The sequence below is a fragment of the Thalia democratica genome, chromosome 1, assembly GCF_965202585.1.
Source record: "Thalia democratica chromosome 1, ktThaDemo2.hap1.1, whole genome shotgun sequence".
Taxonomy (NCBI): Eukaryota; Metazoa; Chordata; class Thaliacea; order Salpida; family Salpidae; genus Thalia; species Thalia democratica.
In genome coordinates, this window is record NC_139165.1 from 43,702,927 (window position 1) to 43,715,867 (window position 12,941).

The 12,941-nt window shown below is 25.7% G+C and overlaps 2 protein-coding genes across 2 annotated transcripts; both read left to right on the plus strand.

Annotated features, from left to right (window-relative positions):
* The first annotated feature begins 1,178 nt into the window (after positions 1 to 1,178).
* LOC145836232 (uncharacterized) lies at positions 1,179 to 6,028 on the plus strand. Its single transcript, XM_082944055.1, has 12 exons — positions 1,179 to 1,277; positions 1,434 to 1,550; positions 2,068 to 2,167; positions 2,232 to 2,415; positions 2,743 to 2,900; positions 2,955 to 3,085; positions 3,150 to 3,184; positions 3,302 to 3,618; positions 3,751 to 3,878; positions 4,215 to 4,350; positions 5,309 to 5,429; positions 6,004 to 6,028. Exons 1-12 carry the CDS (start codon positions 1,179 to 1,181, stop codon positions 6,026 to 6,028), a joined length of 1,551 nt encoding a protein of 516 aa, XP_082800181.1.
* A 51-nt stretch (positions 6,029 to 6,079) lies between these two features.
* LOC145849175 (uncharacterized) lies at positions 6,080 to 6,854 on the plus strand. Its single transcript, XM_082954274.1, has 3 exons — positions 6,080 to 6,138; positions 6,350 to 6,535; positions 6,673 to 6,854. The coding sequence occupies exons 1-3, from the start codon at positions 6,091 to 6,093 to the stop codon at positions 6,769 to 6,771; spliced, it is 333 nt and encodes a 110-aa protein (XP_082810400.1). The 5' UTR covers positions 6,080 to 6,090; the 3' UTR covers positions 6,772 to 6,854.
* The last annotated feature ends 6,087 nt before the right edge of the window (positions 6,855 to 12,941 follow it).

A 12,941-nucleotide genomic window follows, 5' to 3' on the forward strand; every position in this document is an offset into this window, starting at 1 on the left:
TATTCACTAAAGTTTCAAAAACGTGTTATTCAAACAAGCTACGCAATCAAATACTAGAAAAGTTCAACATTAGTTGGGAGGAAGCTTTGTATGAGCATTTAGACATACCGCTGTATTCAGCTATCGCATCAAGAATGTACATTGAGATTTCGTGTAGAAGAATAAACATTCCAAAAGATTTAAAAGGACAAGTACTATTTTACTTAAAATTTTATTTTTCTATTAAATCTTTTTATTAAAATACTTTTAGATAAAACATACTATCTAACAAGGTTCTAATTATTGCAAAAATTTAAAGCAATTCTCTATTTTAGTTTGACTTCTGGAAAACTCACTTTGAAAACGTTACAGCATCGCATTATGCGCCAAAAAACTATGAAGAGTACAAATTTGTTGACTCATTAATACCAGAAAGTAATTGTCTATCAAATATATTGTGCATGTAGTTTTTAAATTAAAAGACTTCAATTTTTAGAATGCAAGTTGGCATTAGACGAGTTGATATTTTTGGTAGACACTTCATGGAAAACAGTTGTTGGCACGATGTCAGCCTACAAAAGCTTTATTTTACGAATTTTAGAACACTTACCTACAAGTGGTCTTAAACTTGGGGTAGCAAGTTTTTCTAAGGACTTAATTGTTAGCATTCTTAATATTGAATACAAATAAATTGGTTTAAACATAAGAATGTAAATAAAAATGGTTGTGTGCAATAAACAAATGTAAAATATGAAAAATTAAAATCTATTAGTAAATACTAATAATTTGTTTTTACTATATATTGAACCACTATTTTACCTTTGAATCTAAAAAGTATGTTTAGATTAAACTTGATAACATCAAATTTAATAAACGAAATATAATTATAAAATCTAAATAAAAACTCCTTAACTATAAATTATTAAACTAGCAACTATTACATCTTTTTTTAAACAGAATACTTACGTTAATATAATATAATTTAATTCGCGAAATAAATGTTTTCAAATTTTATTTTTTAGTAAAAATTGAAAAGATTATGTACAAATTATAATTCATACACGCAAGTGTTCAAAAATATAAACATGTAAAATAGGTTTAACCAACATGATTAAATTATTTATCTTTTACAGGTCAACTTTCCATTGAGTACTGTAAATTCTTCAGAAAAAGTAAAACTTTCAATAAATAACATTCAAATGCATAATGAGGAAATAAGTGATGTACCAAGTGCCTTTAGTTTTGTTCTTAACAGTTTTACTTCTGAGGATAAAAAAGAAAATATTTCAACTGCTAAGGTAAACTATGCAATAATATTCAGCTAGCATTATAATAAGGTGTCTTAAAATGTAGCAAAAAAAAACTAACAGTAGTTCTTATATAAGTAGTACAAAATATTAAATTATTAAACACAAATAAGAAGTTATAATATTTCTATTAAACAATCAAAAAAGGTTCAAGTGGTTTTTGTACTTAGTGAAAACAGCAAAATTTTGGATTCAGAGTACTTTCATGACTTCAGATCTAAAGGAAACAATGTAATTAGAGTTTATGTGGAAAATGGTAGATCGGTTAGAAACATTACACTTTTTTTAGAAAAAGTTTTTATACTAATATTTAATAGTTAGTAGTGAGTTTATATTTCTTAAAGTGTTCAAAAAAACTTACCACAAATTTAAGAAAATTTAACTTTGTTGTAAACTTTGATTTTAATTAAACTTGTTTCTTGTAAGTTAAAAAAAAGGTACATTGAGGTTTTCAAAATCGACATTGAAATTTTGTTGCTAAGTCTATATAAAAGTTATAATTAAAAAAAATGTATAAAATTACTTAAACATTTCTCTAATTTGGATTATTAATCTTACTTAATATTTAACTTATCAATTTATTTTTGATTATGCAGTTTGCTTAAATTTACAACAATCAACAAAATCAGTTTCTGTTCTTTCTATCAAAATCGTCAATGGTATTTTACTTATATTTAAACTTATATTTTATAAACTGCATTATCATACACAATATTATTTATAGAGTAACTTTCCAAAAACCATAAAACTTTCAATCGTGTAAATAAATATCAAAACTCAGGTAGAGCATAACCAAACAGTTTCAAACAAAGTTTTTGTTGTTCCGAATCACAAGTATCTTTACCAACTTGAGCAACCTGCAGCCGAAGCTGTTTGTGAAAGTTTGGTTTTATATATACTTTTGTAACTTTTTCATTACCGAATAAACTTGTATTACAAATGTAGGTTCCTTTTTAATCCAAAACTTTACTGCATTCGAAAAAATTTTGGAGCCCGGAAAAAAGATTATTTTTGAAATTGCTCTATCATCAAGTTACTTAATAAGAATAAAGTCAAACATATCAGAAGTTTATGGGTACACATCGGAAGACGACTCTGTGCTGCCAGATTCTTCATTTTATCAACAAATGTTACTAGTTGTTTTTCTGAATGCTCTTATTGACTTAATAATAATGTAATATATGCCTATCATAGAAAAACTTGTCCGAACTTAGTAAATTAAATGATCTTTAAGACACTAAACATATTTAATATGTGTCAACTTGCTTTAGCATTTATTAAAAGTCATATTTTTGTATTTTAAATGACTCTTTATACTTTTTTCTTTCTAGTGTTAATATGGTTCCGCTTTGTGAAAAATTATTTCTTTTTTTAATTATTATGTTTAATAAAAATAAATTAGTTTAAAGTATTTAGCTTGAAACTTGCAAACTCAATAAAAAAACCACAAACACAGGTTAAATATCACTACGCAGTCTTCTGAATACGTGTTTACAAATTTTCTTATACTAACTGTTTCAAACGAAGGTAAGACCTGCGCGTCACTTACTGTTAGTATTGAAAAACCGGAAAATTTAGACAATGAAAAAGCTCAGCAGCAATTCATTCCAACAGGTTTACAAATTAATATTTAAGATAATGGAAAGGATTTAACTTACTATTCAACAGGTAAATACCAACCGAACTCACTCATAGTAGTAGTTTCAAGTTTACTTGCCTTATTGCTCATCTTGATACTTTTTATGCGCGGTTGCCATAACAAACAGAAGGTTCATTCTCAGCACCAGTACGCATTTAAGGTGAGAGTTTGTTTGTGATCTAGCTAAAATAAATTAAAGCTTTTAATTATGTTGATTCTAACAGGAAGACACTCCAAATGCAGAACAAAGCAAAAATAGGTGGGTTATTATTAGATTTGTTTAAAAGTAGTATATTATTTTTTCAAACAGCTCTAGTTTTATTTTATACTTAATTCTGGATGATTAAAAAGCTAATAGATTTTTAAAATAAAACAGAGACACTCGAAAAGTTAGCCCAGAGAGCCGAGCGTTGGACAAACAAGATATTTCAGATAAAGCTGAAAACTTTACATCTGTTATAACAGAGAGTAGGCATTTTGAAGTTGATACTCAAGAAGACAAACAAGTGAAGACATCAGAAGAATCAGGTCACTACTCATCAGCGACTGACATTTACAAAAATGAAGATGCGTTCTGCACTCTTCACGGAGTTGAAGCACGAAGAACTGCTGCACAAGAAACTACATCGGTGGAGCAAAAAAGTGTTGCAAGTAAATCTTTCAGCTTTGAAGTGTTTGAAAATACCGAGAGAGGTGAGAATTTACAAAACCGTAAAACGGTAATAAGTATTTGATTATTATATTTTTAGTAGACAAGTTAAATAATAAAAAGTGTATGATTTTTATGTTTTTAAATTTTATGTTAAGTAGATTATTTATTTAAAGTTACAGATGAAGAAATTGAGAATAGCTCTACTCAAGAAACGTTCGGGTTTAAAGAACAATCACAAAAACTTGATGCAGAATCTCAAGAAAGTTCTCTAAATACAGAAGACGACCAGAAACCTGTCGAAGTTTGTTATTTTGTTGGTTCTTTGCAAGGCCTTTTTAGCGATAAAAATGTTTGTTTCAGAAAGCTAATCATAAAAGCTATAACTTTGTGTAAATTATTTTAAAATTTGTGCCTTTTTTGTCTATTTTAAGTTTTTGCACATTTTTCTGTTTTTCACAAACTATTTCTTAAAAGTAAAAGTAAAAATAACTAACTATTGTTTTTAACACTTGTTTTTGTAAGTACGAAATATTTTTAAAATTTAAAACTTTTAACTTTTTACGTTTGACTTTACTTCTAAGTTAAAGCGAAATAGTGACTAGTCTCGCTTGAAAAAATCAGCAAAAAATAAACACAGGACATGATAGACGACCTGAAATCAGCAATTTACAGTTGCGACACTGATCAGGTGATCATGGTGAGACAAGAGCTTGAAAGTTATATGGCGCCACCGGAAGTAGAACGGATAATTGATACAACCCAGCTAACCTTCGGTTCGTTGAATAATTTCAATGCAAAGTTATTAAAATGTTCCTATAGTTTAAATTGAAAGTTTAAAAACTAATTTAAAAATTTTAAACCTAAAATTAGGTTTTTTATTTAGTGTTCCACATTTAAGAGTGAATTTTTAAAGTTTATTGTTATTTTTTCTCTTTTTTCCATGAACTACTATTGATTATTTTAGTAGGTATAAACTTTTTTTTACCTTAAAATTTAAAAAAAAAAATTGATGATGACCAAACACACTCAAATTTAATTTATACACATTAAGTATTTATGTACATAAAACAGTTTAAAATATTAAAAACTAAAAGCTATTTAAGGGTAACGTTTTTTTAAATGACCTTAAAGAAAGTTAAAAAAGTTCCAAGCCTTTTTAAAATAAAAGTTACTTTTAGCCAAATTATTTTCATTGTAAGTTTAGATTTATTTTTAAAATTTTTATATGTTTTTCAGAAATTTTATAAAAGTTTAAGTTTTATAACTGAAATATAAAACAATAAATAAAAAAAAAACTAATAGTTATAATAAAGTTTCTCGGTAAGACATTTTGCTATTAAATTAAAAGCAAGATGACTTGTTTAGTGATTACCCAAAATTGTACAGTTGTGTTTATAAATATTTCTTATTTTGAAAGTTACTAAGTAGTACAAACTATAGTTTAGTAAGCATATGTTCTATCTCAGATAACAAAGATTATTTTATCACAATTTTACTAAAATCATTTCTTTTCAAAGTTCTTCAAAGTTTTAACTTATCTTATTATAATAGTATAAAAAGACCAAAGAATAATAAATCAGATTTTGTTAAAATAATTCTTAATTGGTATTCCGGTGTGCACAACATCTTTAATTTAAAAATAAACTATGTAGAAACTGACAATTATTTTGAACCAATTGACTAGTTTATGAAATACAAAATTTGATACTGACATTTAAAAAAATTATTTAGATTTTGATGAGTTTTTGACTGGTGATGATTTACCAAGTTGTTATATGGTCATTAAAAAGCTAAAAGACAAAAACTTAATGAACGAAGCCTCAAAAGATATAGATAAAAAATGTACCGAAAAGTTTGTTAGTAAAAGACAGGTTTATAATTTGTTTTTACATAGATTACAGCAAATTAAAGTTAGAAACTTATTTTTATCTAAAAGTGTTGAAGATTTCAAGCTAAAAAATAATTTGAAAAATGTTAAAAACTCTATAAGTAGTTTTTAAATTTTAAACTATAACTGTACAATAAACATAAACTTTTATACCAGTAACTTTTATTTTACATTGCAGAAAAGAATAAAAACAAAGGTAAGTTTTGTTTATTATTTATCAAAATAACATTATTTACCTAAACAACTAGGGTTTAAAAATATAAAATGTAAGCACTAAATAAATATAAAAGTTAAGCTACGTATTGTAGCTAAATGTTCAAAAGTTTTATTCTTACATTTTTTTAATTAGTTCTTTAATTAAATACAAAATAATAGTCCTTAATTGGTTATTTAATATTTATGTTGTTGGAATAAATACTATAATTTACTTCTGTGGAGAGTTAAGTTTAAGATATTAAGCGACAATTATTTTTACTTCACTCATGACTATAAACTTACTTTTTTAAACAATCATAATTAAAAAACAAAAATAATTCAGATTCGCCGGAAAATGCTCCAGATGAGCCAGGCAAGGGTTTCCGAGATCAGGAGTTACCAGTTTCCACCCGCGGGAGTTCAGGAAGTGATGACGTCAGTCCTCATCCTGCTCGGGTACCGTCATCACAATATTCAGGTTGTCAAAAGTTTGAATAAATAAAAGTTATAAAATTCAAAGTATGTAAATTTAAATATAGTAAAACGATTAGTTTAGACAAAACTTTTACAAACTTGTAAAAACAGAAAATTTTATCCTCTCAATTTTATTTTACTGAGGTTTTGATTTTAAATAAAAACTTTAAAGTTTTATTTTAAAAGCTTAAATTTAAAAAATACCTCACTAAAAGAAGTGGAACCAGATACAGAGCATTCTGGGAAGGACGGGTAAAAGATCTCTGTTGAGGAAGATTTACGTGTTCGATCCTCATAACGTTAGCAAGAAGCAAGCTTTGCAGGCAAAAAGAATTTTGAAGAATTTTACTTTAAATTCAGTTGCTGAAATAAGTGCCGGGCTCGCTCTTTTCTACGTATTTGTGAGTTTGCTATTGATTTCAAGCACAATCTGATTTATAAAGCACTGTTTTGTATGTAAATTAATTCTTTTTAATTAACTCAATATTCAAACAACTTTTATATAAGCTTTCGATTGAATTAAATTTTTTTTGACAAGGCTCACTTTGTCATTGAGGAGGTTCAAGAAATTCCAGAAGCAAAAAGAAAATTCAAGTCACTTTCAATTGATATGAAGCTAAAACACTTGAAAAATTAAGAACAACAGTTGAAAAATTTAACTTTTGAAGTTTTTAAAAGTACTTAACATCAAAACTTAGTAACTTAAAACATTTTGTCATTATAGCGAGAATACCATTTGTAAGATACAGTGGAGAGAAGTTATTTATTATAGTATAAAGAAGTGCTAAATAACTACAAGTATTACGAAAAATGATCCTAACACTACTATTTCAGTGGTAATTCTACGTTTTACAAGTATTTTTTATAAACAAATTTGTAATCAAAATAAATTAAAAAATTAAAAAGTTCAAATAAAACTATAATGAGTTTTGTAAGAAAAGGTTCATGAACTAATTAATCTTAAAAATAAAAAGTTATAATCGTTTGCTTTCGAATACTTATTAACAAAAGCTTAATAGATTTTATACAAATCAAATATACAAAACTACTGAGTACTTGATTATATGTGTACAATGAAAAAACACTACTTTTATCGTGACAAAATAAATAAAAAGTACAGTAATTATATTTTTCATAACTAATTAAAACCTGAGTAATGTTTTTATCTTTATCTATAAGTGTTGCAAATGCTACATAAGTATAAAAATTTTCCTCCAGTAACACATATGAAGATTTTTAGCTTTCTTTTAATAACTAAGACTATAAAGTTGATATGCTTTAAAAATACACAACAGTTTATAAATTTTATATTACTTTGCAGCAGTGTTTTCTAAAATGTAACTATAGAGCAGGGTTTCCAAAAGTAGGCCATTATAGAAAGTAAGGGGGCCACAAGGTAAAGGGGCCCTAAAACCATAGTTTTAGGTTTACACTAGATATTATGGAGTTGATGATGAAGAGCAAAAAAAAGTTCTTAAGCGTATTCAAGGGTAGTTTTGCAGGTATACTTACAATTCCCACCCAAGATAAGTTCTAACCCAGTTTTTTCATTTTTTAAACTTAATTATTATTATCACTGTTACCCCTAATCCTTGGTCGGTAAGCGGTTCTTGGATTAGGTCGATTAGGAATTGATCGTGGGTTGGAATTTAACGGTTCCCAGTTTTGAAACACCAGATTTTACTAGGAATTTTTTTAATTTTTAAAAATATACTAAGCCGGATACTAGTTTTATGGATCAAGAGTGCACATATTATGTTTCTAAGAGAAATCTTATTGCAGGGAGGCTATTGTTTATTTAATTTCTTTAAAGGGCGCGATGTGAAAAGTTTTTTTTAAAAAAACAAATAAACTTTACAAATCATTTTTAAATTATAAAGTACTTAACAACTTTTAAGTTTATCACAGTATTAAAAATCTATCACAGTATTGATAGAACTTTGCAACTTTATTGAAATCGACATTTTATTTCTGGGTCAGCTTGTTTTTCATTCAACATTTTTTTAAGTTTGTAAGTTACAGTCATCTTAAGATTAAGCTATGGTCACAGCTTTTTTAATATTTAGCAGTAATTACATTTAATTTTTATACAACATTAATTGATCAAAGTTTTTTTGTCAAAGATCCCTTAAAGAAGATCCCTTAAAGGGTGAAACTGAGTTTTACAAATAAAGTTTTGATTAATTAATGTTGTATATCTGTCTCCTTATTTTCAAATAAGTTAAGAACTATTTTTGTTCAATTTAGAACCTCAGATATAAATTTAATTTTTATCATTTATTATAATACTAAAAAATTGGTTAAAAAACCACTGAAAATAACTGTCTCAGTTATTTAAAATAAAAACACTGAATATTGAAACGAAAGATCTCTGTTTTTATTTTAAAAATTTAAGACAGTTATTTTGAATAGTTTTTTAACCATTTTTTTTAATCAAATTAAAATATGTCCGATTTTTGTCTAAAATAGGCAGAGTTCCTATTTTTCATTTATCGTCCTTATCATGTTACTGTGACAATTTTCAAAAAATAATTTCTAAACACGAAAAGTTCAATAAAACAAATATATACGGTTTTACAACCTACTTAACTTACTCTTTAATCCATTTCAAACTTAAATAACAAGCACTTAAACGTTTATCATTAGTACATCATTACATATTCATCAGATTATTAAAGTACAAGTTTTGTTAAAGCAACTTCTCATTTTATTACAAATTTAAACTACTGATAGTAAAAAAATAAAGTTTCAAAAATAACTGTGAATGTAATTTTATATAGAGTTAATAGCTTTGTCAGCACTTTATAATTATATGAATGTAAAAAAGTAGGTTTTTGATTTTGTTAATAACCACTTTTTTGTATGCTGTACTTGGTCTAAAACTTTACATTATTGATATCTTTTTTAATAAAACTTACTTCTTTGTTTTAAACTTAATTTTTTTGTTAATGTTTGCTTATGCAGGACAAATTAAAAAACATTCATCAAGAATTTACAAAGGACGAATGTTTATGAAATAAACTACATAATTTTTGATTTTAAGCAGTATTAATATATTTGTGCTCTGTATACAAAGTTGAGAACTTTTAAGTTTAAGAAAAAATATTAAATACAATCTTTTTTCTTAAGCATTTCATAAATAAAAAACGGTTTACATTAAGTGATCAGTGATTTACCTACTTAGCAATAATCTTTGTTTAAAAAAATCTACAAACAAAAACTGTTACTCCTGGCTAGGTGTCAGAAATAGACAAACCGGCACTTTTGTTTAATCAAAAAAGTCAACTCTTTAAATTTAGCAAAATATTTATTTATTAGAAAACAACGTTTTAAAAAAATAAAATAAGTTTAAAAAGTTTTTAATTAATACAGTTAAAGCTCGTTTAAAAGTTACCCGTTCTCATTAAAAACACTAATATCTTTAAAGTTTATATCTTTATATAATTTGTAAAATGTAGCATAAAAGCTTAAATTTTAAAATTAAAGAGCTTAATTTTAAAGTTAAACAAAAAAAACTAACGAAAATTTAGTAAATAGTTTGCACTTGCTTTTTATTGTCAGTACTTGCTTAATATTTTATACTACAAGTTATCCGTTAAACTAACCAAAAGTATTTTCAAACATTTAACTTTTACAAAAAAAAAGAGTTCAAGAATGAAAGTTTTATTAATGTATTAAGTTATGTTAATTTACGCCAAACCATGTTTTTTTTCAGTTTTTCTCTCATTTCGTTTATTTCACGGAAATAGCGAATTTTGTAAAACAATGTCTGCCAGGCTTTGCGACGTCTAAAGTTTTTATCTTCGACATCAAAGTCTTTAGTTGCACACTTTATTATATTCCTTTCAAATAGTTCTTCTTTTATGCCCTTTTTGATATCATTAAGGTAGCAATGTTCAGCATCCATCGGAGTCCACATTTCTTCTGGTAATAAATCTTTACGAGCTTGTAAAAAGTTAGCTCGAAGACACCGATAAATTCGAGATTGGTGTTGTTCTTCTGTCATGCGCTTGCGACACTCTACATACAAAAGTTCTCTTTCTAATCCTAAATCATCTTTCAATAATCCCACACGAGGATAATGTTGCTTAAGGTAATCCCACTTTCGAAATCTACGTTCCAAATCAGTAGCGTCCTCTTTAATACAAGGAAGCTGATTTTTGAACTTTCCAACTTCCCAGTCAGTGTTTACTGGCGAACTACGAACACCTGGTACAATACGATTTACTTTTTGAAAGCCTTGTCTTACTACAGACATTTTGCTATTTCAGCTTAAAAAAACAAAAATACTTTAAAAAAGAAACATTGTTCACAGTTTTTATGAAAGTATTTAAAATAAACTTCATACAAATTTATTGTTAGTTACGTCATAATAGTAGAAAAACATCTAGTACATCTGTTTAAAAAGCTGAAACACTTTTAACTTAGTATACGATTTTGTAACTCACCAAGGTTTTATGTTACTTACTCTAATAGTTCTTAAACATGTTTTAAAAGAATATTTTATACAGTCTTGAACAAGACATTTTTGTTAATTTCATACTTTTTTTGAAAAGTACAAACACAGTATAACAATAGTATTTACTACTTCCTTTTCAACATCAATTTAAAAAAAAGTTGTTAGCTTATTAGGTTTGCAAACGATTTTGTTTTGTTTTCTCATAAATTGAAAACTATTATACTTCCAAACGTATTATGCCTGTCCTTTTTTTCAATAAAAAAAGTATTAAACTAGTAACTTCAAAATACATTAAAAGTTAATTATACTTAAAATTATTATTTCAAAGTACAGTTATCTGCTGCATAACTCCGAAGATTAAACAAAAGTTGCAAAAAATATGTAGTTTATACGGAAGGTGATTGTACTAAGAGAGTCTATTAGTTTTGTAGATTTAGATTTTGGTACACTTAATGTCATATAGTTAATAAAAGTTTATTTTGAATCAGAAATACTTAATTAATTAACCTAACTGGAACCATCGAACATATAATGAAAGAGTTGATAAAAAAAAAATATTTTTGTACGTTGCCACTAAACAAACGATACAAATTATTATTTTGGTGCGTGTTTAATGGTGAATACCAAAAATATAAAGGATACTGTGCAAAACATCGTATAGCTTTATAGAATAATGCAGTTTGAATAGAAAGTCTTTTTTATGCGTTAGCAAATATTTTCAAGCTATAAAAAAGCAAAATAGACTTTTTTTAAGTATTCAAATCTCATCATAAAGCTTATTTATACTGATTTAAGATATTTATTAAGTTTCAATTTACATAATCTTTTTTTGGTTAAAGCATTTTTTGGTTTTATAGGGAAAGAATTTTTTTTTATGAAATACTACTTTAAGAAAATAAAATTATATTTTTAAAAATGTTATAATTATTTATATCTTGATTTGGTATTTAAAACTTTTGTAAAGGTAAAATCAAAATCATTAATTTTTTGAGCCTTGTTATTCGGTTGCTTACCATAGTGACTTAATCAAATGAAAGAAGTCATGAAAACAAAACTACTACAAATATATGTTGATAAAACTAAGTAGCTAACTAATGTAGCAATATTTAACAGCTTATAAATTAAATTATATAGATTTTGATGCTTACAACTTATACTAAAAATTTGCTAATAAGCTTTTTGGTAGGTTGTTTTTTTGCAAACTGTTTACCTATTCTTAAAAACATTTTTGTAAAAAACAAACAATAGATTAGATATGTTTTACAAAAATTTAATTTGTTGTACTTTGTATACAAAGTATTGAGCAGTTTAAATTACGTTTAAATAAAACAACAAAAAATATATTCTCAAAAGTTATTTGATATGCATGCAATAGCTCGTATATAAAACAAAATAAGAAAGTACCATCTGTTTTTTCAACTTAGTTTAAAGCTATTTTAAGATTTAGAATCTCTCCATCTTTTTTATATGTATATCTCAAAGTTTCGGCAAATATTTGTTATCATTTAAACTATTTTTAAACAGCAAAGTATGTTTTACAATCTGTGAAGTGTGTTAAAACGTTAGTAACAAAATGTAGCTCAATTATTTGCATAATTAAGTCAAAGTACGATCGATTTTAACTTCAATAGATTAACAACATAGATAAGGTCTTTCAACTTTATCACTAATAGTCTTGACTATTAATTAAGGTAAAAAAAACAAAACTGGTGTTCTTACAAAAATGAAGCCAGCATAGTTCCTGTAGTAAGTAAATAGGTATTCATCATATTATAAGAATTAACTATAATAACTATAATAATAACTAACTAACTATTAATTATGACTAACTCACTATTGATAAAGTTATTAGTATACTTTAGATTTAACTAAGTATAGTTAATTGTTTTCTTTCAAAAAAAAAAAAAAACGTCTTTTAAGCTGAAAATTAATATAATTTAGAAATTTACAGATTATAAAAACATTTGTGGATGACATAACTAAGTTTTTTTGTTGTGAGTATGTTATTCACTTTTAAATATGTTATGTTTTACAAATAAGTCTAATGATTATTCACTTAAAATTCTAATAAGTACGAATTCCACATAATAAAAAGGCATGTAAATAAAAATATTATATATCTTCATTAAAGGTCTATTAAAATGACCTAAAAAGTGGAGTCACTTACAAAAATGATATATTTTCAAAATTTTAATAGACTTATTTTTTCACCAAAAATGTTCCTAAAAATTAAAAGTTTTAGGTGAATGCATACTTGTGGAGATCTTAATTTTTATGAATATATATTCATTTTTCTAAAGATATCTGTTGTATAAAAACTTTTTCCTTATAAATGAATAGCTATGTTT